The 26,096-nt window shown below is 37.6% G+C and overlaps 1 protein-coding gene across 2 annotated transcripts in view; it reads right to left on the bottom strand.

The window, feature by feature from the left end:
- Window positions 1-25,546, bottom strand: part of AFG1L (AFG1 like ATPase) — a 72,427-nt gene extending 46,881 nt beyond the window's left edge. The window contains exons 1-6 of one of the 2 annotated variants that reach the window (XM_037391490.1): window positions 25,313-25,546; window positions 17,315-17,538; window positions 7,949-8,000; window positions 7,191-7,292; window positions 5,656-5,786; window positions 250-349 (exon numbers count right to left, since the gene is read on the bottom strand). In XM_037391490.1, the coding sequence (XP_037247387.1) occupies window positions 250-349; window positions 5,656-5,786; window positions 7,191-7,292; window positions 7,949-8,000; window positions 17,315-17,538; window positions 25,313-25,418 (715 nt within the window). In that variant the 5' untranslated portion in view covers window positions 25,419-25,546. The remainder of the gene's footprint in view (window positions 1-249; window positions 350-5,655; window positions 5,787-7,190; window positions 7,293-7,948; window positions 8,001-17,314; window positions 17,539-25,312) is intronic. The other variant, XM_037391489.1, reaches the window with a different exon arrangement.
- Window positions 25,547-26,096: the final 550 nt, after the last annotated feature.

Below are 26,096 nucleotides of genomic sequence, written 5' to 3'. Positions count from 1 at the left end.
ACACAGAAGGATTTGGAGGGAGGTGGGGGGAGGAACACCTTGAGTTTGGAAGAAGGGAGGAGCCAGACAGTGAAAAACCTTTCTTCCTTAAGAACACCAAAAAAAACAGGGGATGAATTGGAGTATCTCAGATTACTGAAGACTAGAGAGTTTATTAGCATTAAATACTGTATGATTTTAATATGATAATTTCGTAAGATACTGAGATTCACTGTATTTGGATAACACTAGTAGCATGTTTGTTTTTACCTTCTGGTGGCCTGTTAGATGTTGCCACAACGACAACCCCATTTTGGAACAGATTTTCAAAAAGCTGCTTCAGAATCATGGCATCAGCAATGTCAGTGACCTGTAGAAGACAACGTATTTGTTTTATCTTGCTTTCAGCTTCTGCTGCAATAGATCTGCAAGTGGCTTTGTAGCTAGGAAAAATGCTTGTTAGTGAAAGCCATGGAGAAAGATTCTAATTATTCCTTGGTAAGCAAAAAATAAAAGGGATAATTAATAAGCAGTGAATGTACCACAGTCTTTCACAACTTGCCCACTCTTTATTGTGGAACTCCACCATTTCTTTACCAATTGCTAAATGATTCCATGTTAACTTCTATTATAAAACTACAGGTGGGAGACACAGAAAACAGACCTAAACATTTAAGAGGCCTAATGAATTAGAAACAACATGAAAAAAACAGAAGACAGAAAGAAAATACACACCGGCTGTTTTACATTTCTATTACCTTCGAGGCAAAGGTTTGCAGAGGTGAATTTAAACGGTCATGGGACTTCAGAAATAAAGACAAGTAGCCAACTATACATAATCAGCTGCTGTTGAAAATAGAATGATATGACATAGATACTATTGTGTGATTGTTGCAAAAAACAATTCAACAGATGGCCCATCACAAAAATAAGCAATTTCATTGTTCTTTTTAAGTGCCTTCTATTACTGTCCATGAATAATCAAAAGGCACGCAGTCACTTCCAGCACAGTCAGCCTCTTCTAACCTTCAGGCACAAAACACGAGTAAAAAATAAAAAATGTTTGGGAGAAGTGGTACTGGGAAAGGACTGAAAAAAAATAAGCCATAAAGTAAAATTTCTTTAAATATCCAAGTTTAGCTTAACAAACTTGCTTTACAGTACCAAGAAATAAAAGGAAACAGCAACCACTCTGTACAAATGAAAAAAATGCAATAAATTTTTCTGGAAAAAGCCCATTGTTACAACAGCAATTTGTATTTTACAGGACTTCACCAGCTGAGACCAACCATCTTTTAAGTAAACCATCTTTGTTACCGTTGCACTTGTTTCTCCTACATTCCCTTTTATTATTATATACACTTGTTGCATTTTGACTTACCAAAACCAACCCCCATTCTGAGGAAATAAAAAAGTGGTGGCATGCTGAGTTATACAAACAGACTGATAGACTACTGTGCTTTCACCAGTTTAGATGTTTATGTCACAATAGTAATACATCTACAGAAAGACTTTAACCGCTATAATTTTTGCTAGTCCACCACCACACCAACCCCCATCATTCCCCCATTTCTAAATGACCTTTCTCAGCAGCAAAAAACTTTCATTCTACACTACAGACAGTAAAAGACTTATTAAATTTCTGACAGCTAGACTGGAAGCTGTAATATTCGTAAGGAGCCAAATGTAAACGCCAGTTTCCTTCTTCTAAAGATTTCTTCTAATCAGTTCTATGGAACACATTAACATGGATTTTTTATTTTCCTTTTTGAAAAACAAACTTTTACACAATCAGTAACACACCCCTCAGATCTGTACATCTCTAATCGCTAAGATCCAATGATCCAAAAAGCATGTAGTAATGCACTATTGTACTACATGTCTAATGTATCTGCTTATGCACACACCTATTAATAATTTATTTGTTCTGAATACTAAAAAACAAGAGACACAAGGGATCAGTATATACGTGCATTTTAGGGGTAACTGAATTTCTTGTATCAGAAAACCTAATAGCCAAGTTTTAGAAATGTATTATATAAATCATTCTGTTACAACTATTTTTGTTTAAAAACACTCTAAAGCATGCTACCTTCAGAAAACAGGGAGGGAAGGAACATTAATGCTTACATAAAAGAAAACAATTAATAACATTCTCTTATTAATTAAAGTGTTATTTGATGTGGAATTCTGAAGTTTTCAACTCTATTACAGAAAAAATAACTCTCAAAAGTTCTGCCAAAAAGCAAGAACCATTTTGAAAACTAGGATGTAAATATGTTCTTTTTATCTAATGCAGCTTGAGAAAGACAGAAAAAAATGTAAAGCAGGTAGAAGACAGTATTGAAGCATTGTCATTTCTCATGTTTTTTACTGTATCCAGCATTCATTTCAACAGGGAACAAAAGCAAAAGCTACAAATTACCAATAAGGAGAGCCTGCTAATGGAGAGAATGGAGAAATTTCATTAGCATTTAAGAGAAAAGATTTTTATGACCTAGTGCTGCTTTCCATTATGACTCACATTTTTTTTAAAAAAGGGAAAAAAGAAAAAAAAAAGAAAAAAACACTAGACTAATAGTTAATTTACATGTGTAAGTGCCTGAGACTCAGTCAGCCACTGATTGGTACAGTTCCACATAATGAATGACAAACATAAGCATGTATTATCAGCAATTAGTATTAGCACAAAAATAAGAGTCTAATTTTTATTAGAGGCTTTTAATAGCATGCAGGTTAGTAAAAACTCCCTAAACTGTAGTTTGGTTTAAGTCCAAGTGGTACCGATGGTATATAAAGACTAACACTGTACGATCACTCAGCTTACCAAGACGTAGGGATTCCGTTTTCATTATCAATACTAACTAACATAGGTTACAGTCACACGCCAAAATTAGAGCTTCTAATTACCTGTGTGTAGTTATTTGATCACTAAACAGTAACTAGTCTCTTTTTATTGGCCTACCTCTGTGTTCTGAAACATCAAAATTATAATTACAAATGGCTTCATTCTAGGGGTTTTCTTCAAAATAAGGACAAATTTTTAGAATGGCTTAGGGCGTTCATGATTTTTTAAAAAATACTTCAATATTTCCTGTAAACTGTATGACAAATGTGAGTAAGAATTAGCAGTGCTTTAATAACCTGAGAGCCTGTGGCTCAGGCAAATGCTGAGAAAAACCTGCTTCAGAATGGACAAACTCAGAAAGCTTAGTGCCATCACTAAGGTCCTGGCTATTACATAGTATTTGCAAAACGAAACATTTAAGACAGTAATTTTTTTTAATACAATATTTTGGAACACACAAAATTACTTTTAAAAGTACCAACATCAGACAACTCTCCGCTTGTTTGACAGTTCTCTAGGCTTTGCAAGAATCACTTCAGAGTACTTCTGTCTTGCTTTAGCCCACTGTCAAAGAGGAATGTGCAACTTCAGCAATGCTTTTGTCTTTTGAAGTTCTGCATTTGGTTTCCTCTGAAATATGAGCATTAACAACACTTTTTGCTGTCCCTGTTACAATATCACTTGTCCATGTGTCTGCTCTTAAGATATATAAATAAATCGTTCCAGCTTATTCTCTTTTTTTCCAACAGGTATTTGAAAGCAACCTGAACTGTTCAAAGCAAATCTCAGTAGTTTTCTGATGTTTTCTCCACACATAATTATTTTGCCAAAGTATTAACTTGACTTTCCATCTGTCAAAACAGACCATAGCTTTGCCTGCAAATCAGAGCAGTGCATGTTCTGGGCCTTTGGCTCTTCCCAGCTTCATTTTAATCTAGCACTTCTTTAAATATGACTGAATCAGACTGAAGTGAAATCTAGCCATTATGTCCACCGGCAAAATGAGCTGCAAACATCCTGAATGAGACATGGCTCCTTATTATCAACGTTAATTGTGTCACTATGTGAGAGCTGCTCTTGCAATCACTACTTTATGACTGTTTAAGCAGGTTTCTTATCCCAAATTCAGCGCCTTCTGCAAAATTTCAGAAAGCTGGGACTACTCTTCAGTAGACAAAGCCTGTGTAGCATTCTATGCTACAGAAAAATCAATCAAGAAATCCAGCTGTTCAGAAATATGTGAATTTAGAACATCAGTACACACAGAACAAGTAGATTTTAAAAATTCACATAAGAATACAAAGTCTTAGATACACATTTTAAAGTATAGTTCTTCTATTACTTTACCAGCTGTGACCCACTGACAAAACCAGGCCATTTTTACAGCTGAAGAGACTGATGTACCTCCAGCAAGTCAGCAGGGGGAGCAGGCAATCAATTTGGAAACAAAAAATACCCCAGTCTCTCCCCTTAAAATGTGGAAACATGACAGACAGCCTGGAAACACAGAAACACCAGGAACCAGTGGGCATTTATACAAAAAAGCAGGTATTTACACTAATACATGGTAGAGCAAAGATGCCTCTTTCTACCATTTGAGCACTTGATGTCATGACAGTTAACACTCCTTCCTGCCCTCTCCGAACCTTCCCATTTCTTCATAATGTAAATACAAACTGTCTCCGCATTTAGATTTTATACTGCAAATTTTGGAAGCCCAGCATTCATATTCACTAGATAAAGCACAATTTAAATGATCAAACAGAAGCAATTGTATGACCCTGGGCATTCTGAAACCATCGATCAAAGGACTACCCCTTGTTGAAAAATGCAAGAGTAACTTAAAACAACAATGCCTACTAATTTACAGCTATAAAAATCCCCTTCATGGGAGCTGATCATAAACCGGTTATTTTCTCAGGTGCACAGGCTTGTAAAATAATAGCCAGGAGATATAAATTGCTCTACCCATATCAGTAATGTATTTACTTTAAGAGCATAACAGATAATTTACAGTTAATAGATGATTCTTCTACTATTGGCGATTTGAGAGCTAACACAGATCTGTGCTTATCTTGCTCTGCCTTTTCTCTCAGAATTAAAAAAACCTCAGCTATTTAAAGATGCCAAATACCTCTAGCCTCTCCTAACAATTTTTATAAAGCAATTTTACACTTAGATTTGTGACATGCCCTTAAAACAAAATTCACAAGCTGTATAAAACAAATAAAACAGCCAAGTTAGCTTGGGCAAAGATAATTTTATGAGTTTATTTTTCACTTCCACATTTAATTCAATAAAAGTTTCTTAAAATGTTAGTTACATTGATATAATCGGGCACTACCATGCCAAAGACTCAAATAACTCTAGGAAGGAATTTAGGTTGAATTTGACATGTTATTACACATCCTTCATCACACTGAGATGATTTTGTTGCATTATACAAACCACTGCAAAGACCAGGCATGCCAAGCAAGTGTCAAGTGGCTACTCTCCTGGGCACTGTACAGAGTCAGTATAGAACGATGGTCCCTGCTCTGAAGTACTCATGAGCCTCTTGGCCAAACACTAATAACCACTTGTATGACCAGTTACTAGACTGGTAAACGACAGCACTGTAAGGGGACTACTTACACCACCAACTTGCACCTTACCTCCTGCAAAAAAACCCAACCACACAACAAAACCCACCATCTTCAAAACTGTGAAATAACTTCTACAGTTCACTACTAGCCAGTGATTCAAATACTATATTCAATATCTGTACAAATACAAAGCAGTAACAAGTGTCATATTTTAAGCTCAAAAGTAATTTTATGACTTCTTACCTGAAATTCATCAAAACATAAGAGAGCAGCCTCTTCGCTTATTTCCTCTGCTACTGGTGCAATTGGGTCATAGGATTTGGCCATAAATCCTGCCTTTCTTTTTGGCAAGCTCTGCTTAAGGCGATGTATTCCTCAGTTGATAAAACAGAAAAGAACAAATATTTCTTATTTCTTTTTAAAAGACAAGGAAAATAAAATTATTTAGCTACTAAATAAAAGGTAACCTGGTTCAGTAAAAATAAAAAAGCTTCAAATTTAGTCCAATTTCAAGAGAGAAAAACAGTTTTCAACCACATCCAGGCAATTTATTAAAAACTCACAGATCCTGTGGTTTGTATTTTCTGGTTCAGAAACATGTAAAACAAAAATCAAAGAACTCTTGAATGCTATACTTTACCTTTTAAAACCTGATAGAAATTACAGTTTATCCAGCTCCAATTGATGACCTTAGTTTCAGTTTCACTTTGTAATTTGGCATTTTCTGTCTCAATCTTCTGAGTATGAAAAACCCTTATAGTGTTTACAAATCTATTGCACATCTCTATACACTGCATTCTCTAAAGGTTTATTTAGAATGCATTCAGTTAAAAGAACTCAGACATGGCAACACAGTTCTATTTTAATAGGTTAAAATGATGATACTGGCACAAAGTAGTATTACTACATCCATACTTTACTGTCTTATGGATTGTATTCCATATGCCTATAAACAAACCTTTGGAAAACAAAGATCCTGCAGTAAGAAGCTACCTTTGATAAGATTAAGCACAAATGACAAGAAATGGAAACAGAAAACCTCAACAGTGACCCAATGATGATAGGAAAGTGGGCACTAAAAGTGGCAAAGTTGTTTACACCAGTGAAAGCTTCCCCAGAAAAATGCAGCTGTCACAATACTTGTAAATTACAGCATTATTTAACCATTTCATAGTTGTTTAAGGTCAAAGAATTTAGAAACAGAACAAAATTTTTAAATATATAAAACAGTACCTCTCTCAAAGCAAAGTGCCTTATTCACCCTGTCAGAATGTTTTCTGAAACTTAGGATGAACTTCCTTCTATTATTTTTTCCTCTAAATTACTGATAGCATTACTAAGTTTGCAAACCAGAACAGTTCTCATTCTCCTTGGCGTTTACACCCGATCTAGTTATCACTTACTCAAAATGCAGGCTGCATTTAACCTTTACCATTTCAATTTTAGCAATTGCCACCTTCAGACTTGCATGAAAGCTAACTGGTAACTGGAAAACGTTTAGTTAAGGATTTAATCCTAAATATACACCCAAGTTTTCTATACAAGCAGGTATACAGAATCTCTGAGAAGAGATACTTGAGAAATAATATACAATTAATATCTACTCTGTATCCACTCTGGTATGACAGACAATGCTAAAATCCTTTAACTTATCTTTTTTTTTTTACTTTTCTCCTTGAATATTTACATATAGTTACACTAACATAAGAATGAGACAGACTTTTTTTACAGATACTATATTTCATAAAGTTCTTGTAAATACCTGTGTCTGCACTTACTCTGGTGTACATCTAACATGAAACCATGAAAATGGACTCTCTTTTTCCTTTCTACTTCCAAGTGAGAATAGAAGATGTCCATCACCATTGTCTTTCCTGTGCCTTCAAATAAAAAACAAACAAAAAAAACCCAGCCAAGAGGTAATTAATTTAAGAATAGTATGTACAGATTACAATAATGACTGTTCATTAGCTTTGAACTAATGAAACTATACTCTTCCACAGAACAAATACAAGACTAGACTGGTTGTGAAGAATAGTTATATTTTCTGTTCAAAATCTTGGAGCAACTGCACTTCTATTTTTCTGGTTTTAAATTTTGATCCATACAGAGATGGCTCAAAGGTTGCACAAACAGCTCCCCATGTATCCACAGAACATCCTTGATATTTCCTTTTGACAAGTGAGTATGTTTTCATGCTGCATTGCTGCAATTAGAATATATAAATAAATTCTCTCTGTGGCCCCCTCAATTACTTCCCAAATTCTTAAATTGTATTCTTAGATATTAGTGAGTGGGTAACATTGGGGGGGGGGGGGGGGGGGAAGCTACACATGGTAATGTATTCCAATTCAACAGCTTTCAGAATTCAGAGGGTAATTGTATTAAGTAACATCATAACCAGGAAGAAAACTAATCCTGGAAAATCCATTACAGCAATAATGCTACATAAGCATAAAGCTTTTAGCCACTTCAGAATTTGAATAAACATACATTTAGAGAAAATTTCATTTGAACTGATGAAACTGAAACTTACCAACATCTCCATAGACATAAAGACCCTTTGGGGGTTTATTTTTTGCAAAGAGCTGCAAATCAAGAGAAAAAGAATAAATACAAATATAGGGTGAAATATGAGCAAGCACATTGTTGTGGTAAAGTAAAAAACTGACTACACTTAACCACCAAAGTAGCACTAGCTAGCAAAGTGTAACCTTGATTAAATCATTAGCTAAGAATTGCTAAGCAATCTTAATACTGTACTTGTGTAAATTCTATAAAAGAGGCCAAACATCTAGCATCATAGAGTCGTCTATGTTGGAAAAGACCTTTAAGATCACTGAGTCTAATCATTAGATAACAGCTATCAGAAGGCAACTGTGTCACTGTAGGTAGCTAGCACACATGCAGGGTTTGGGTTTTGGGGTATTTTTTAGATCATTGTGAAGAGAGCCCCATCCCCAGTCCTACAACACATGCCTTTTTACCAGAAAACATACAAAATGATTCAACACTTCCTAATCCATCATCATCAAAACAAATCCTTGTCCTCATTAAACCATTTGAACAAACATTCCTAGAAAAAGGATATAAAATTAAGCACTATTGTAGTGTTCATAGATACATGTACTACATACCTATTAAAGCAGCTTTGCTTAAGATATAAACCATTGGGATTTAGAAAAATCAGTATTGCAAAGCCAGTGAGCACTGTAGGACCCCGTTCTCTCCACTCTGAATCTAAAACGCAGAATCACCTCTGGTTTAAACATGATTAAAATCAATGGGGTCACAGTAAAAGTATGTATCTATATACTCATGAATGTGTGTGTATACACACATAAAATAGGTTACCTTCAAAGTATGCCTTCCATTAAACATAACTCACTTAAGAAAATTATTATCTTGAATTAATACTGCTTAAGAATTTTTAATCTCTCAATATTATTCAGGACATATATGTTATGAGACCTGATGGTTTATTCTATTTTATTCAAATAATGTATTTTTATGGAAAAACTTGCAACAACATCAAGACTTTCAATTCAAAACAGTCCTCCTCCTTCCAGTATTGTGCATAGCCACTTCCAAGTATAATCCTAAAAACAGTTTCTAAAAAACTAGAAATCTTAACAAAATTCTCATCAAATCCATGAAACTGAACGGACATCCACAAAAACACCGCAGAAAATTTCATTATTTTAAAGTGCTCCACTTTCAGAGTTCTATGAGCTGAGCCAAAACAGGAAAATTAAAATTGCAAGCCTGTGGTCTCATTTGGAGCTGGGTAATTGCTAAACAACTTGAATCTAAAGCACTTTTCAAAATACAGCGCCATGTTAAAGAAATAGGGGAGTCAGTAGCATAACACTAATTAAATATGAAAGAAAATATATAACCAAAAGGTAGAAAGATAATGTCTCAGATCTATAGTACCAGTTTATTCAGAAAATATGCAAGCACAGCTCTTATGTAAGACCCACTTATAGATTTAATTTAGAGCTGTATTAATAGGATAATAAAAAAATTTGTATCATCAGTCTGTGGCTGACCAGGGTTTCAGATGTTCTGAAACCATTCCATTAATAGACAAGGCTGCAACTATTTGCTAGTGCTTTGAAAGCACTGCAAGACAATTTAATTGACGAATATTTTTCAGTGTGTACTTTTTAAGAGCTTGCACTCATTAAAACTACTGATGCTTAAAGTCACACAGTGAAGAAAGGAGAAATGGAAAAAAACCTAAATGACAAAGATATAAGAATTTATTTTTAATTTGAGATCAACAAGTCATTTTAACAAGATAAAAGACTATCACATAAAATTTGTTACACAAAAAGGCTATATTAATGCAGCAGTTTCACAAGGAATGACACAAAGCTAGAAAAACAAATCAATGTTTAGAGTACTACTTTACCTGTCTTTGTAAAGGTTATACAACCAGAAGAAGTAGTAATGCCTATATTTTTATACCATATTTTTAATTGTAAAGTGTTTATTAATTACATTTAACCATTTTGAAGTTCGTAATTTTAGGTATATTTTATTCTCACTTCAGTACTTATCATTTCTAGAAAACACATATACAGGAAAAGGGTTTTTTGGCTGAAAGAAACAAACATAATGGCTTGGGCTCCATAAAAGTCTAAATCAACTTCCCACTGATTTAAAAAATGGATTTTTTTTTTTTTGTGAAGACAACAATTTTTGATTAGTAATATCTAATTGCTAAAAAAAAATATGGATGGATACTGTGGCAGATCTAAACATATTTGCTGAAGCTGATCACTTCTAGAAACAAATCCAATGCCACAAAAACTCTTTATCCTCTTTGAGCAATTGAAGAAATCTGCAGGAAATATTTTACATATGCTTCTGCCAGAAATTACTCTACAGACACCTTCAGGATACTCACCTCCTCAATCCTGTCAGGTACTGTATAACACTAAGAATTTATTTTTATATTTTAGGGTTGTTGGCTTTTTTAATATATTTCAAAAGGTAAACTTAATCAGTAGACTTTTAATACTGAAACTCAGACATCCTACCAGTCTCAAACTATTCTGCATGACCATTAAATGGATTTTTTAAATTTTTTTATTTTTTTTTATCCTGCATCTACTGAAGCCTGGAAGTTGTGTAAGAAAAAGAGCAATTTCCACTAAGATTTCTGCTAATTTCCTATCAACACTATTGGTTCAACTTGGAGCACAGCAAGCATTCAAGACAGTCAGTGGTACGTGGGGGCAAAGAATGCAGAAGACTGATTTTGGTTCTATTGAAACACAGACTCCAAAAGAAAAAGAAAGGGGGAGATCTAATGGAGAAGATCCTGCAGTTACCCTAAAATAAGTGTAGTCTTGTTTATTTCAGGGAGGGAAGGGAAAACAGTAGGAGATGTAAGATGACAATCTAAATGAATGAGTTTCTCCTTGCTCCTCACTTCCACACTATCCTGAGGTATATTTTAGGGCCTCAATACAATAACGTTCAATTGGTTGACAATAAATTTGCTTTTGCAACAATGGTCAGATTTAAGGATATTAAAGCTAATATTTAAAATGTACAAAGCCAAAGATATTAAGTGATGCATAAAACCTGAGTTTGAAGGGGAGAACTTTGAAGTCCTTACATGTATGTTCTGAATGCTCACCACATCCTTTTAAATTAGGGCATCACCACAAACATGTCAAAACCCTTGAGTCCTCCAAGTTTCTTAAGACCCATAACATTTATTGCAGTAACTTAAGAAAGCAAAAAGTGCTTCACCAAGTTTCATTATCATCAGGACATGCTACAGCAGGAGCCCTTCTTCCTTTTACAGATCTGTTGACTTACAGACTTTTCTCTGAAAATCACTCATATGCTAAAATATTTACAATTTCACAAGACAACACACACATTAGTGTTCCCAAATTTACAGAATTCTATCCTCTACTATCAAAATATTTTACACATTTCTGTTTCAAAACTGCACGCCTTGTTTTCATTCTATCACATCAGATTTTTCTATTTTGTTTAAACCTCATTTGAGTCAACCAATATCCTACTTCATCTAAGGAATTACATTGGTCAAAACATCTCCTTCATTCTGACAACTCCCTATTCTTTCTTAAATATCTTACAAAATCTCCCCACCTTCTACCATGCTCCCTACCTCAGACACCAGAATCGAGTAACTAATTTCCTGGGAATATTTACACTCTGAATTGAAAAACCTAACTGAAAATGCACGTCAATACTTCGATGGTTAATTAAAATATGCAACATTAAAGCGACAAGTCTCCAAACAGCAGGTTTTATTTTAGTTTTAAACACTAACAAAACTGCCTCTTTCTCCCACACTTTCAAGCCTCCTTTTTGGTTGCTGTTGTAGCTGAAGACATTTTCAAGGTCTTGAATTGTGTTTACTATTGTTCATACCTCTTTTCAAACATGATCTCACTTATAATTGAGCTTATTTCAAGTCATTAGTACAGCAACTCAACAACTCTTAACATGTCCCAGTTGGTATTATTTTGAAAAGCTAGAGATCTGAAATGTCTATGCAAACTCTTACAGCCTTGAACTTCAATTCAGCGGATCTCAAAATACCTCAACATACAAGGCCATGCTTTCACCAAGTTGAAGATCAAAGTCATTGTTCAAATTTGAGTAATAATTTCGAAAAACAGAAGCCTACTTCGTTTGCAGCAAGACTAATTGGTTTTTCCCCTCAAATTCATTCTACACTGGTGCTCCAAAACCCCTACATCATAAAAAACCCCACAGTTTTATTACCATAATAAATGATAATGGCTCGTGTTGTGTCCCCCAGCCCAGACTCATTTCAGAAAGTTCTGGCCTGTGAGATAATGGAAATCTCTTGAATAAACACTGAAATGTTTCTGTTGTATCTAATATAAATATTTATCCTCTAATCCTACTTTTACCATATTTTTAGTGAATAAAACTATTTAGATAAAAAGTGACAAATTAAAAACAAAGCTAAAAACAAAGCAGACCATTCTTGTAAAGGTTCAAAGTTGCAAGAAGTTTCTACTTCTGGAATAACTGTTACTTAGGAAGAGGCTTCTGCAATTCTATCACAGAAGAAATCAGGCAATAAAACAAGGAATACCAGACTACAGAAGCAGGCAACGAAAAGAAGGTTCTCTCTCTCTCTTTTACCCCTTTTCTTCACTGCAACCTCTCCACCACATTTTCTTCAGTGACAAAGCCAGGAAAAATAAGCACGCTTGAAATGCTGAACACCACTATTTTTTATTTCTAAAAGGCTGCCAGTAGAGTCTTTTCATCACAGGAGATTTCATACTAAAAGTAGGTTAGTAGAGTTGCTAGAAACCTCCTGAAAAAGCAAAAAGTCAATCTACAAACTATGTGTAATTGATAAAGTATTTGTCTTATTTCCAAAAAGTCCTTAAGTAATTGAAAATACACCAATTTATTTCACTTCTTTAAAACCCATTATGTACAAAAAGGAAAATCCAATGCCAATCGTTTTATCATAAGAACAACCAAACATCTATAGCATAAGGTTAATCTTTCACTTCCTAGCATACTCAAAGTTACAAAATACCAGGCCTTCACGGAAAAAGAGTACCAACGAGCTACTCACAAATACAGGATTTACTTGTGCCCTATCACTGGTACTTCCTGGAGATACCTTCTACTAGTTATGTAAACTAATTCCACTCATAAGCCTACACAAATCCTATTCAACTCAGGCCAAGTCCAGAAAGCAGTACTCACCACCTCTTCTTGGCACGAAAGGCCTTAGTTCTACTCTTCAAAACTGAACCAAGTATGCAACAGCATGCCTACCCTGAAAGTCTATCAGAAAAATATATATTTTGCTCACCTAGTAAACTCCTTGACAGATGTAGACATAGGACACGTGTATAATGGCACTGTCTACAGCTGGCTACTGTCTACAGTGTTTTATGGCTAAGATTTTACCAACTACCTACTTACAGCTGTGGCACTTATTCTGGGGAAAGCCTTCATTAAGGATGTTGATTACAACTTTGCTGAATCAACATCTGGCCTGCACTAGAATTTAAACCATGATTTATTTGGCTTCATTTTATCTCAAAAGAAGCTCTGTTGGAACTGGCAAATAACTTCCTCAAAGATAGCAGAACTGAAACAAAATTGTTGCAACTTCTTTTCCATCATGAATCATGATTTGATTTAGTTATACAAGCTAGCAGATTTACACAAAACTCATTGCTCTCCTCCTTTTTTGGGGTTCTGATGTATGGCACAACACTGTAGTGCTTAATCTGGTTATCAGCCTTCTTAAGATTTCCACAGAGACATCAAGCTATAGACGAAAAACCTCAAACTGCAACATTTATCCCAATAGCAAGTAGTTCTACAGCTGCTTCTCACCGACTGTGGCATTAGTTCCCAGGTTTTCAGCAAGCCGCACAGCAATTTTTAAAAGCTGTTTAAAATTAAAAGCACAGAATTAAAGCAACGTTAAATGAAAGAGAGGAGTGTTTTAAAGGAACTAGTGAAAACCACATTCTGAACCGAAAAAAATGGCATTTGACTTCTTCCTTTTAAGAAAGTGTCAGTCAGTTTGGCTTTACTGCGATTAGCTCTGTTATACAGGGACAAAGTAGCATCACAATTTCCTAGAGACTAAGATTAGCATTTGTTCTCTGCAATAGAGACTTTCTTCCCTATTCATGCTTCCCAATCAAAGAAACACTAAATAACAAATCCACATAATGCTTGATCTACAAAGCCATTACAAGGCACCTGCTCTAACAACTATAATGATTCAGGGCATGCCAGTTAACACAAGTCAGCTCTCAAAACTATTCTCAAAGGCAGCACTTTTAGAACAGAATATCCAAATGTCCAAAACAGTTTACCATAAAAGATCAAAATTCTCTAGCCTACTGATTCTCAGGTTTGACAGTATGGCAAACACCTTCATCATAACATTTTTTCTAAACAATGATAAAAGTCTGGCAGTGTGGTCAAAACATAATGCAGAAGCAACCCTGATAATTGCGTGCCTTCTGAGTGACTTCCTCTTTTACAGCCCAGGTACAGTGTCTAAAGCCAATTTTGAAATAGACAAAAGATTATGAGCCCAACACCAAAGCTTAAAAAGAAGCCCAGACAGATGAAAAAAACCCACCTTTTCACATCAAGTATCCTCAAGATACAAAACTATGGCCTGCTAAGATTGCACTCACAAAAGTAGTCTGGCAAGCTGAATCCAGTTTGATCTCCTTACACTTATGTAAAAACAGTTCTCATTCAGGCACATTGCCATATTGCTTTGGATACCAAAAATAAACAATAACCATTTCTGAAAGAGGAAATTTCTGGGTTTTATTAGGTATTTGCCCAAACCGAATCAGGAGGCTGGTTTAGACTCAAGAGTTAGCCTACAAAGGCACCAAGACAACATGAATCCACAGGCACACACCCACAAACAATGTAAGTAAGTGTTTTAAAATACCATAAACATACAGTTTTCAGACTACAGCTATCATTTTTACACTGGTTTTATGTTTTTAATAAATTTAATTAAAGAAATCCCAAAAGTAAAAGGGTAAGTAATGTGATGAGCTGACCCACCAGCCAGAGCAGGCAAAAACATACCCCAAACCATTGTTTGGCTCCAATTCCCACACCAGAGTTAGAATCATTGAACGATTTAGGCTGGCAGGGACTTCAGGGGATCTTGCAGCCAAACCCCCTGTCTAAAGCTGGGTCATAGAACATCTCAAGTTGGAAGGGAGCTATAAGGATGACCAGGTCAACTGCTTCGAGAAAAGAACTTTGAAAGACACAGTCATTGCCATCTATCAGCAGTCCTGCCTTAGCAGGTTGCTTCCTGTATTTCACCGCTTCCATGTTTTTTTCCTTCCAGAGTGCCTGACTTCCGCTCCATGGAATTGTTTTCCATTCAGCTTTCTTCCCACTGTATCTCAATAAAAAAAGAGCTCCTTCCTAGACATTTAGTCTTCTTCCTTTCATCAGGAGGCAGGAAGACATGGATTTCCAGTCAAGCATATGATTAGCAAATACACGATCTCCAGCTACATATACGAGTTTAAAGCATTCAAGAGATGTTGGAGGCAGTCTGATAGGCAAGTTTGCATCCCAATGCTCTACAACCTGCTATACTTGCCTATTTGAAACAGGCACATTTACAGGTATAACACAGGCCATTTACAGGTATGATACTCATTCTCATACCAATGTTCTCTACCTTTTTCATGCCTTCAAGTTAATATACATTGCAGGATCCTTAGAATGGTAACTTGCCATTTAGTGACTCAAGGGCAGAAGACAGCATGTCATTTAGAGGCACTCGAGCCCTGTAGTCTTTGGCGCCCCTGACCTCATGCTACATCATTTAGGCTCGCCATGCAAACAAAATACAGTAGTTGTGTCAGGTAATAGGAGAATTTGGGGTTGTAATGGGAAGTATATGGTTAGGTAACAGGTTCAATAGACTTATATATTTAGATGAGGTGTGTTGCATAATGGATGCTGAGAAAGGCTGACATGGAGACTTATTAGCAAGGTCTGCAACTGACAGCATACACTGACTGTAAATGTCAAAGTTACTTCTGTCAAAAAATAACAAAAGTAGTACAAGAGAAAGAGAGAGAGAAGGAAAACACTCAGTGGCTGGCTGGGAAGAGCAATGACAGCTTTCAGACATCCTTCTCTTAGGGGTAGGGAGGTGTCTCTCCAGTGCAGGCAGAGAAAGTGAAGATGATGATGGCAATGAATATTTTGCCATGCTTTTTCCCCACCACTATACTTTTCTCATCAGACTCAGCCAAACACCCTATTCTTGCTGCTTCCCTTCACCATGTTTGTGACTATTTGTGCTGACTGAAATATGCTAATCCGGTGCAAATGAAGCATATTCACTGGTTGTTCAGCTTCTGCGCATATCTATGATTGCCTAATATTTACCAAGTAATTAGTGGCTTATCACCTTTGCTGGGCACTATGTTTGGGTTTCTGGGATATAAACTCAAATCTACAAAACAAGAAGCAAGGAAAGCCGAGGGAGAACTCTCACACCAGTTCTAGTTGCTTCCCATGAGAACTTGCCATAACAACACTATCAAATATTTGCAGGTGCAAGGCCACAAGAGCAACAGTCTAAGAATAACAGCATGAGAACAAGACATGGAAAATACTGCCACAGAGGCTCCGGAAAACACTAGATCAACAGCTTCAGGGAAAATTTACAGAGATGCAACAGCAGGCTATTAACATTACTCATGCTAAGGCACTGTGCAATAGGGATATGTCTGAATTTTTGCTAATCCTTTGAAAAGGTGCTGTGATGCCCCCAAAACCACAACTGGGGTGCAGATGACCCCTCTGCCTTCTTTCCTTACCTCACCTGGAGACTAACACCACTGGAAAGAATGCATATTTTTTTAAAAAGTTATGTCCGATCCATATTTTAATGTTTTGCAAAGCTAAATTATTTAGACTCTGCTGGCTAATTTCACTCATTCTTGGAAGATCTGTCAGAACACAAAACAGAGTGCAGTATGTGTAACCCAAACACACATCATACCAGTGCTTGAGAATTAAAACGTGGTCTAGACTCCTCTCTCCTATAGCCAAATGACATTTTTGGAAAGTCAGACAGTGGACAAAACCAAAATCATATCAGATTTTCTTATAGAATTATTTCAATAATATTTAATTTGGTTACTTCTGGAGTGCCACTGGAATTTTACAAACCAAAAAATAAAGAACAGAGATCCAAAGACAAATGACCTATCTGTAAAGACCCAGCTGCAAAAATAAGTCTCATGTTAATGACAGAAATGTATGTATTTTAAGCACATTCTTCTGAGCAAATATAAATGAAAAAAAATATTATTATAAATCTCACCTTTGAGATAATATTTTTTGAACTGATGCTGTAGCCTTTAAGGCTCTCGTGCAACTTCTGCAGATGCTGCACAACTCTTCTTTGCTGGTCATCATTCCTCAACTCTTCTTGCTTAATCAGAAAGTCATAATGTTCTAAAGGTCCACTGCAGACCAATAAGGCTCTGGCATTAGCATCTGTAGGAGTACTGGAGACTGTCTTCTCATCTGCCTGAGCTGCATATGCTGTAAAATGAAAGGTAGGCAATTAACAGAGAAGTTTTGAAAAGCATGCTCTTATATTCACAAACAACACATTCTTAACAGTTCATGCAAAGACATATATAATTATTTACCTATACAACCACTATAGTATGTTACCCCTTCATTTTTCATTAAATCAACTTCTAACTTCAGTGGTAAACACCTCTAGTAATAACAAAAATAAATGTTAAAACATACTAACAAGCACACACACTAAAAAGCCCACCTGAAGAGTTGGTAAGATTGGGATGAGCTATTGCAAGGGAATTTTTGACCCTTCTTTCCCCCCCCCCCCTAAATTGAGGCAAAATCATTAAAAAATTCCAAAGTGCATTTCTCTGAATAGATAAATCCTTTAGAGAGAGGTGGGCTAAACTAGACAGAAAGTATTTAAAAGCTACCGAACAGGAGACCAAAACAGGAGTTCTGTAAGCGAGTTGAAAGAGTCAAAGATCACCCTAAGCAAGGCAATAGCTGTGAAGCCCTGCAATGCTGCAGCCTCCTCTGCTGGCTTTATCTTCTGCCTAGAAGAGACAGGGCCATGCCCAAACAGCAATTCTGATTTTAAAAAAAAAGTCAGACTTGGTAGACATAAAATGAGATATAACTAGGAAAGGAAAGAACATACAAGATTACAAAGAAGGCTTGCTAGATCAGTAAGATAAGAAACCTAACAACGGAATACACTGAAAAGCTGCTTCTTATCTTCTTGGCTTCCACTGTCATTTAAAAGGTTAAATATAATCACAAGTAAAACAACTTGTAGCAGTGATAAAAGAAATAGATCTGAGTAGGAAAACCACGTATCAAACTACAGTTAGATATTTTTAACACTGTAAGATCTAAAGAAATTCATCCCTAAATGCTTTAGGTAAGTTTCCTAAGCAACACAATGGTCTCTAACAGCTTTCTTTGAGGCCTTCCTGAAGGTAGATGAGGTTCCAAAACACCAGTAAAATGAAACAATTTTTGTCTCGAAGGAATGAAAGGCACACAATTTCAAAACACTAAAAAAAAATATTTTTTTAAATTTAAGATAACAAATAAAAGGGAACATCAGCTCCTCAGAAACAGCACGAGATTGACCAGTTTTCCTCTCTGATCAGGTAACATCCTTTAGTGGGTAGAGGAAAAACATCTTAACTGCAGTAACACTTTTGTCATTGGGTCACATAGCACCCTCATATACAAAGTAGGAAAGTAATTCACAAATGAAATTACATCTGAGCAGGTACAAAACCAGCTAGAAAAATTATATGTAATGAATAATTACTACAGTCAAACCAGGTGTGTATTTGCAGTAGAGTTTGAGGGAAAGCTCAGAATCTCAGCTTGGTGCAATCCAGAATTTCCATTCATTACCTGTATATGACAAAATAAAGTACACGGACTGGGAGCACAGATAATGGCAAGTCAGGAGAGGAGCACAAACAACACCCTGGAAGGCAAGGCAATTCTGACAAACTGGGCATAACTCAACAGGGACAAGGTCTGGTGCATAGAGGAAATAACTGAGCTGAAGAAACAGGCAATGACCAGCTAAAGAGTAGCTCTGCTAAAAAGGATCCAGGGGCTAAACTGGCTTACAAACTGACAGTGAGCCACATCATAACCCTATTAGAGGACAAAATAAAATAATAATTAAAAAAAAAAAAAAGAACTCCGATGTATATATATGAGGGGCAATATAAGCACACATGAAAAAACCCTGCCCTATTCAATACTGGTATAGTCTGCCCTGGAACACACTTTTCAGTGTTCAAGTCATATGTCATGAGAGCTATAAACTAAGTGGCAGAGTAGAAGATTATTTAAAGGGCTATTTTTTTAAACCATGGGACACAACCCACAGATAAGTTGTAAGAGGCACAAGAAGGGTTTTACATTGTTGTAAGAAATATAAAATGAATATAGTTATAAAAGAGAAGGATAAAACTGAACAATTAGATCAAATTACATTTATTGCAAGTAACACCTTAGTTTCTCCAAAGCAAGACCATCACTATTTACACCTGCAGCCAGTAATTACACCAAATTCTCCTGCCCTGAAGGAATTGAGTTACTGCTTTGAGTTAAAAGTAATTAGCTCATCCCTAGCTAAAGAGATCACACAGAGAGAGTTGAGCTCAAAGTCTGTTACTGAAAAAAAAAAAAAATAGTAACACCTTTAGAGAAGACTAAAGAAAAGCATATAGCTCTCTCCAGATACATGTGGGGTACTGAGAAAAGAAAATAAACTGTATTTATACAGTTTCCTTAATAACTGTAATTAAGACAGTGAAATCGATTAATAGTCTGGAAGCTGTAAAACGTTAATTGTCAGGGAGCAAATTTTAAAAATAAGTTTGAAAAAAATTTGTCAGGAACAGGGCAGCAATACCTGAGCCACCTCCAAATGGAAGAGGAAAATGCATAGACGATTTCACGAAGTTTTTTTCATCTTGTTTTTGACCACTCCACTCCCACATAAAGTGAACCTCAGTCCTGTGATTTGTACCTCTAAACTATCTGTGCCTTTGCAACACATAGAGCTTGACGGCTCCAAGAGCTCCAATGTGAGGGCCAGCCAGTCCCCATTATAGCACTATATCTATAAAGCCACCAGTTCCTACTGCTTACTACAAGAATGGAAGAAAAAAAAAAAACCACAGCCGATTTAGGAATAAGAAAGGGTTTGTGGCTCATGACCTTCCTGGCCATTGACAAAGCACACCAAAGCACAGTAGGACTGCTCAGAAACATGTTTTTTGTCTCAGATTACATGTACTTACAGCTAACCATCCCAGGAATGGAAGAAAATACCATCATTAACAGATGACAGAGATGGGGAGTATGCACAAGTGATGACAGAGGGTGTCATGGGACAAATTATTCACTGTTCTCCTAAAATAATATTGAACATTGGGATTTAAATATGCTGGGGGTACTCTATAATATGCTAACAGGATACAACCCATAACTGGTGACAAACTCAAACCTGTAGCTGCAAAACAAAGGCATGCATTCTTCAAGAGTGTAAGGGTTTTAGAGGCGAGTCAAAAGAAGAAAAACTATCCTAAGAGACAGAAAAAAAAAAAAGTGGGGTTTCCATTCTAACCTGCATTTTGTGGGACAGATTGCAAAATCATTCACACAACTATGCTTCTATAGTAATCTGCTTCTGAACTGATCAAGAAAAGGAAACTTTAGAAATTTTAATACATAGCAGAGGAATACCAGGCAATTATGTTCCATAATTTTACATCAAGGGAACTACTGTTAGAACAGGAATCACCTATGATTCCACGCATTAACTGTAGTCCTACTGCTTTCTTCTCCATAGTGACAAAAATGGGGTTTCATTTACCTCTGTTTTGTTATCTAATCTTTGTATTACATAAGCTGATACTCGATTTTTATGAGCTCCTTTCTAAAATCTTTGAAAGTCATACACAGCAAAAGCATCTTCCATCTCCACGTAGTATTCAACGCACAACCATAGAAAAGCACAGTGTCAATTATTTACCTGGTTTTACATAAACCAGTGTAAAACTACAGACATGCATTTATTCATAACCTATCTTTCCCACCTCCAAGGTGCAAGATAGTGTTGCATGTTACCACATTTAGTCTGACATTCCCTGCTTCTTTTAAGAGTTGCCACAAGGTTGCAACTTTTTATTAAATTACTGTTCCTAAAACACACATATTTAAGTGTAATCTCACTTTATTTCAAACCGTAAAATTAGCTGCTTCCATTTGCCTTTCTGTTTGCCTATCCAAGGGTCACAGATCAAGATGCAGTAAAGGCCTATTGTGATACACTGAAATCCTGCCTTGGAGAAATCTGACTGGAAAAACTCACCAAAGCCAAAAAAACCTTATTAATGTGTAAATGCCTAATGAAAATGCCAATCTGAAATTATAAACATTTCCTTTAAAGTGAGGAACTTAAGACACCTTCAGTAAACTGGCATTAATTTACCACTGCACAGATAAGTGCCTACACAAAAATAAAAAGTGTTCTTAGCTCCATGGGCCTTCTGCTCTGGGAGAGAGCAGCAAACTGAAACGCTAATCTGTGTGTTGTTGAGTTTTCCTACTGCCACTTAGATGTCATGTATGAGATTACACAGGGAAAAGGCATGTGAATTTCAATGACACTGCTTATGAAAGCAACAGTCACAGCTGAGGCAGGCACTAGAGTTATTTATGTAATAAGACAATCTGAAATGGAAGCTAGGTTGTGGCATATCAAAAATTGATCTTGACAGCAGCCAGGAGGTTGAGAGCACAGAATGATAAACAAGACAAACACTATTCACCCTGGTAATCCTTATTTTTTTCCTAGAAGTTGGATTATACTATGCAAGTAAAAAAAAAAATTTTACTATATCTAAAATCTGTCATAATTCCCATTATAAAAATCCCAGCACATCCTTGTTTCCCCCATATTTCAGGGCCTAGGAAAAGAACCAGGGCTTCCCTGACATAAATTTAATCTTTGTTATCTTTCCATGACTGCAGAAACTGACATCTTTTAATTTATTAATCTGTGAATTTTCAAGTCATGCAAAAAGATTTAATGGGAATTTAATGTGAATTTAAGATGATTATTCACTTCTGGGAAAAACAAAGTATTGCACTTCCACAGATTAATTCAAATTTGGTCTGCAAGATCTCTAACTGCCCTCAAACTAAACATCTTTCAAATACATGATTAGAATTGTAAACCCTTAATGGGATGCAAAAGAAAAACCATGAGAGAGAGAGAGATAATATCCAGCTAAAGAAGCAAAGATTCAACAAATGGAACTGAACTTTTATTGCAAAAGGTAAGTCATACTTCAGATCACAACATTCATCTCACCTGAGGGTCACTCACAGTACACATGAAAATCTGTATTATTAATTCTGGAAACAAAGTTAAAACAGGCACTTCAGAGGACTGATTATTGGGGGGAATCACCTTTAAACCTTGTGCTGTATGTATGCTTCAAACCACTCCCTCATGGGAATGATCATAAATAGTTTCATACATGGAGATTAAGGTTGGAAGACAACACTGACCTTTCTAAATATAACAGAAGTTAAATTTATCTAATTACCTCTAACTACGCTCAAGAATTGTGTTAGATTACGGCATATCTTGAAGAAAATATATTCTGAAGACCTAAGAGATGACAAATTAACCATTTCTTATGAGACTTTGCTGTAATGGTTAGTTACTGTTTACCTTAAAGATAAAACATTACCATAAAACAACTAATAGTTGTTCGAGAACTGCATCTAACCAAACTCATGGAGGTTACAACTATACCAAAGTTAACAACCCCAAAATCACCCAAGTGCCACCTTTCCTGACAGTCACAATCAAGAAGCTGGAACAGCTTCTGCTAAACCAGTGTTAAGGCAATGTTTAGGAATCACATCTGTTTTCATTACTGCTCTGCACAGAGAATTCTGTCTTGAGAACTTATCACAAACACTGCAGCTTTCCACAATCACTGAGGGGAGGAAAAAAAAAGGTAATACAAAGCAATGTTTAAAAACTGTCCTGTTTTCAGCAATTCAAGCTGAAGTTCAGAATATCAGCTTGGGTCACAATGATGCCAAACTGCTTCAAACCCCAAAACCATTAATGTAAAGCTGCTATTATGATACACAGCTGCCATGAAAGAAGAGAACTTTGAAGTTGGTAGGCACTTTTATCAACAGGCAGATGGTAGTATCAGAGACCTTGTGAAACTTGTAATTAAGTTGATAACAGAACCGCTGCAAATCTTTCCTTCTTAGAGGATAACCTCAGTGAGGGGGGAAGGACAATGGTAGTCTTGTAGCTCCAAAGGTTATTTTCCTGCAAGAGAATGGGAATGAAGATAGCAAAAGACCAGAAGAAAAAAAATTTTGCATCCTAGTATCTGTAGATAATAATAATGTTCTCCTGTCTCATCTTTTATTAAATACATATGCCAGTTTTGCAGAATCAGTCTCAAAAAGGTGAACTGCCAACTAAACACATGCATTTAAGTTAAGCACATGCATAAACCTCCAGAAGAACAAAGACTTGACAAGTAAGCTTCTCAGGAAAGAGATCATGCGTTGGTTATAAAGCAGAAAATACATTTATAGTCCTACAATAACATCAAGCAATTGTTCTTTTCAAAATATTTTACAATGCTTAATGAGAAGAATGGGAAAGGAGGCCATCTGAAAAAATTATTTACTTTCCAATGCTTAAAAAAATGTTTAGAAAAGCAAAGTCTAACCAACCATACTGGGGGAGGGGGGATGGGAAGAGGCTGTTATCTGCACAAATCGAAAACGTTATGCCAATATCATACCAACCAAATGGAAAAAAACCCACCACCCAAAAAAGTCAACAAAAACAACCAGAAAAAACCCAAAACCAAAAAATGAGCAATTCAAGAACAAGAACTTGGACTGTCCTCCTATCTTTGTCTCATTTTATGACCTTAGATGAATCACTAAACCCTTATTTAACCTTCTTGCAGTCTATTCATTTAAGCAGTATATTAAGCTTCTAGAGAAACACAGAAGTTGGAACCAGAATTCTGTTTTCTTGCATACATGCCTGTGACATTATTCTGAGGTAAGACTACTTGTGTTATTTCCATGCAGCCCCCATTTAACAATATGACCTACAGATGAAAACAGGAAAAGGCAGAAAATTTGATTTATCAGTGAAATTGCAACTTTACACAAAGACTACTTGTGAAGTCTTTTAATTAAGGAAAAGGTACCAAAGTGTGGAAAGCAAACCACAAAAACCAATAAATGACTCTAAACCAGTGATCATAGAAACAAGATTATAAATAATTTATTGATGGCTGCCCACCCCTGCAGATGTCCTCAAATAAGGTATGTAAGGACAACCTTCCCTTTAGCATAGAAGCTGAAGAACTATGCCCAAAGCCACTGATTTGCTCTGACTTTTTTTTAAATGGTAGTATGCTGGTTATAAAATAACATCTACATAGATTTAGAGTGTTAAACCAATATCAAATAAAACATGTACAACTACAGTACATGTAGCGCTTGCCTATTTTCCTTAGAATGTACAAATATGGCACAACCACGATAGAGTGCGTGTATGTGAACATCCTCCTAGATCTGCTGACTTTCAGGCCTGTGGAACCCACCTGACATCAGCCAAATTCTCACACTTCTGTCAGACTAGTGAGAACAGCCGTCACTAAAGAAAAAAAGATCTCTGCTTCTCACCAAGCCTCAAGTTAACAAAACCTCGCTACCCACAGATTTCTGTACTGCCTGACTTCTAAAGCAAGGCCGACAGCAGAGCTCTGCTGTTGTTACACAGCGCAGGATCCCCAGGGGAAGAGCCCCTCAGACACCCTGAGGCACGGCAGGAGCTTTGTGGGCACCAGGGCACCCGCTCCCGGTGCCGCGGCACAGTAACACGTCACCAGGCAGCGCTCTGCCCGGGCACACAGGCCGCCCCGGCCTGCCCGGGAGGGGCACGCGAGGACACCCGCAGGCACGGCAGCGCGGCGGGGCCGGTACGCGCCCCGGCGGGGCCGCCCGCCTCGGCCGCCCGGCGCCGGCAAGCCCCCTCCCCTCGGCCAGGCCCCCCCCTCCCCCGGAGGGCAGGGGCGGGACGCACCGGCTCCCGCGGCCGCCCCACGGTGCCGTCCCTACGCCGTGCCCCAGCAGCCCGTCACACGGCTTCTCTTCACCCGCCTGCCGGGAGGGCAGGGCGCGGCGCCAGCGAGCCCCCTCCCGCGGCGGTACTGACCTCTCCGCAGGACTGCGGCCCCCGCCGGTAGCAGGCGGCCGACGCGCCGCGCCGAGGCCCGCAGCAGGCAGCGCGCAGTAACCCAGGGCGACACCGGCGCCGCCATCTTCCCGGCCCGGCCTCCGCGGCGGGGGCGCGAGGCGCGCTGGGAAACGGAGTCCCGCCACGCGCCGGGGTAACGGCCGCCGTCCTTCAGGGGAGCCGCGCCTCGGCCGGTGCGCAACGAGCCGTTCTAACGGGGGCCGCCGGCTCCTCTCCCTCCCTCCGCCCCCAGACCGAGCCGCAGCCCGCTCCCGCTCGGCACAGACCCGCCCGGCGGCTGCCGCTGGTGCCCGGGTGCGTCCGCGCGCTCAGACTCTCCCAACAACTCGCGTGTCGCCTGTCATTGGTGTCGCGGTGCACAGCCGATGCAGCAGCTTCCAGGCCAGCCTGGCTATCACTAAAGGGTTTTGTCAACTGAATTCGCGTTTGTCGACGTTTTCCAGCTAGTGCCGTGTATCTTTAAAAGCACGGACCATAAAATAGTAAGGACAGATATTTTTAAAGTATCGAGGACAAATACTCGTGGCCGGAGTTACAGCCTATCGGCACATTAGCAGTACAACCACTTCTACACCTGTGAACATATATTTAAACCGCAACAGCAAGGTATTTTAACGTAAGAGCAGAATTCCTGGCAGATAATGCAAAACCTTGAGGCTGCTCCAGTCCCACAGGGCCGGTGGGGGCTCAGCACACCGTCAGCCTTGACCTGGATGGTGTCAGTTCCGATACCCACGAGTGG

The sequence above is a fragment of the Falco rusticolus genome, chromosome 6 (assembly GCF_015220075.1).
Source record: "Falco rusticolus isolate bFalRus1 chromosome 6, bFalRus1.pri, whole genome shotgun sequence".
In the NCBI taxonomy this organism is placed as follows: domain Eukaryota; kingdom Metazoa; phylum Chordata; class Aves; order Falconiformes; family Falconidae; genus Falco; species Falco rusticolus.
The sequence above is the reverse complement of the archived record's forward strand: the minus strand, read 5'-3'. Positions and strand labels throughout refer to the sequence as shown.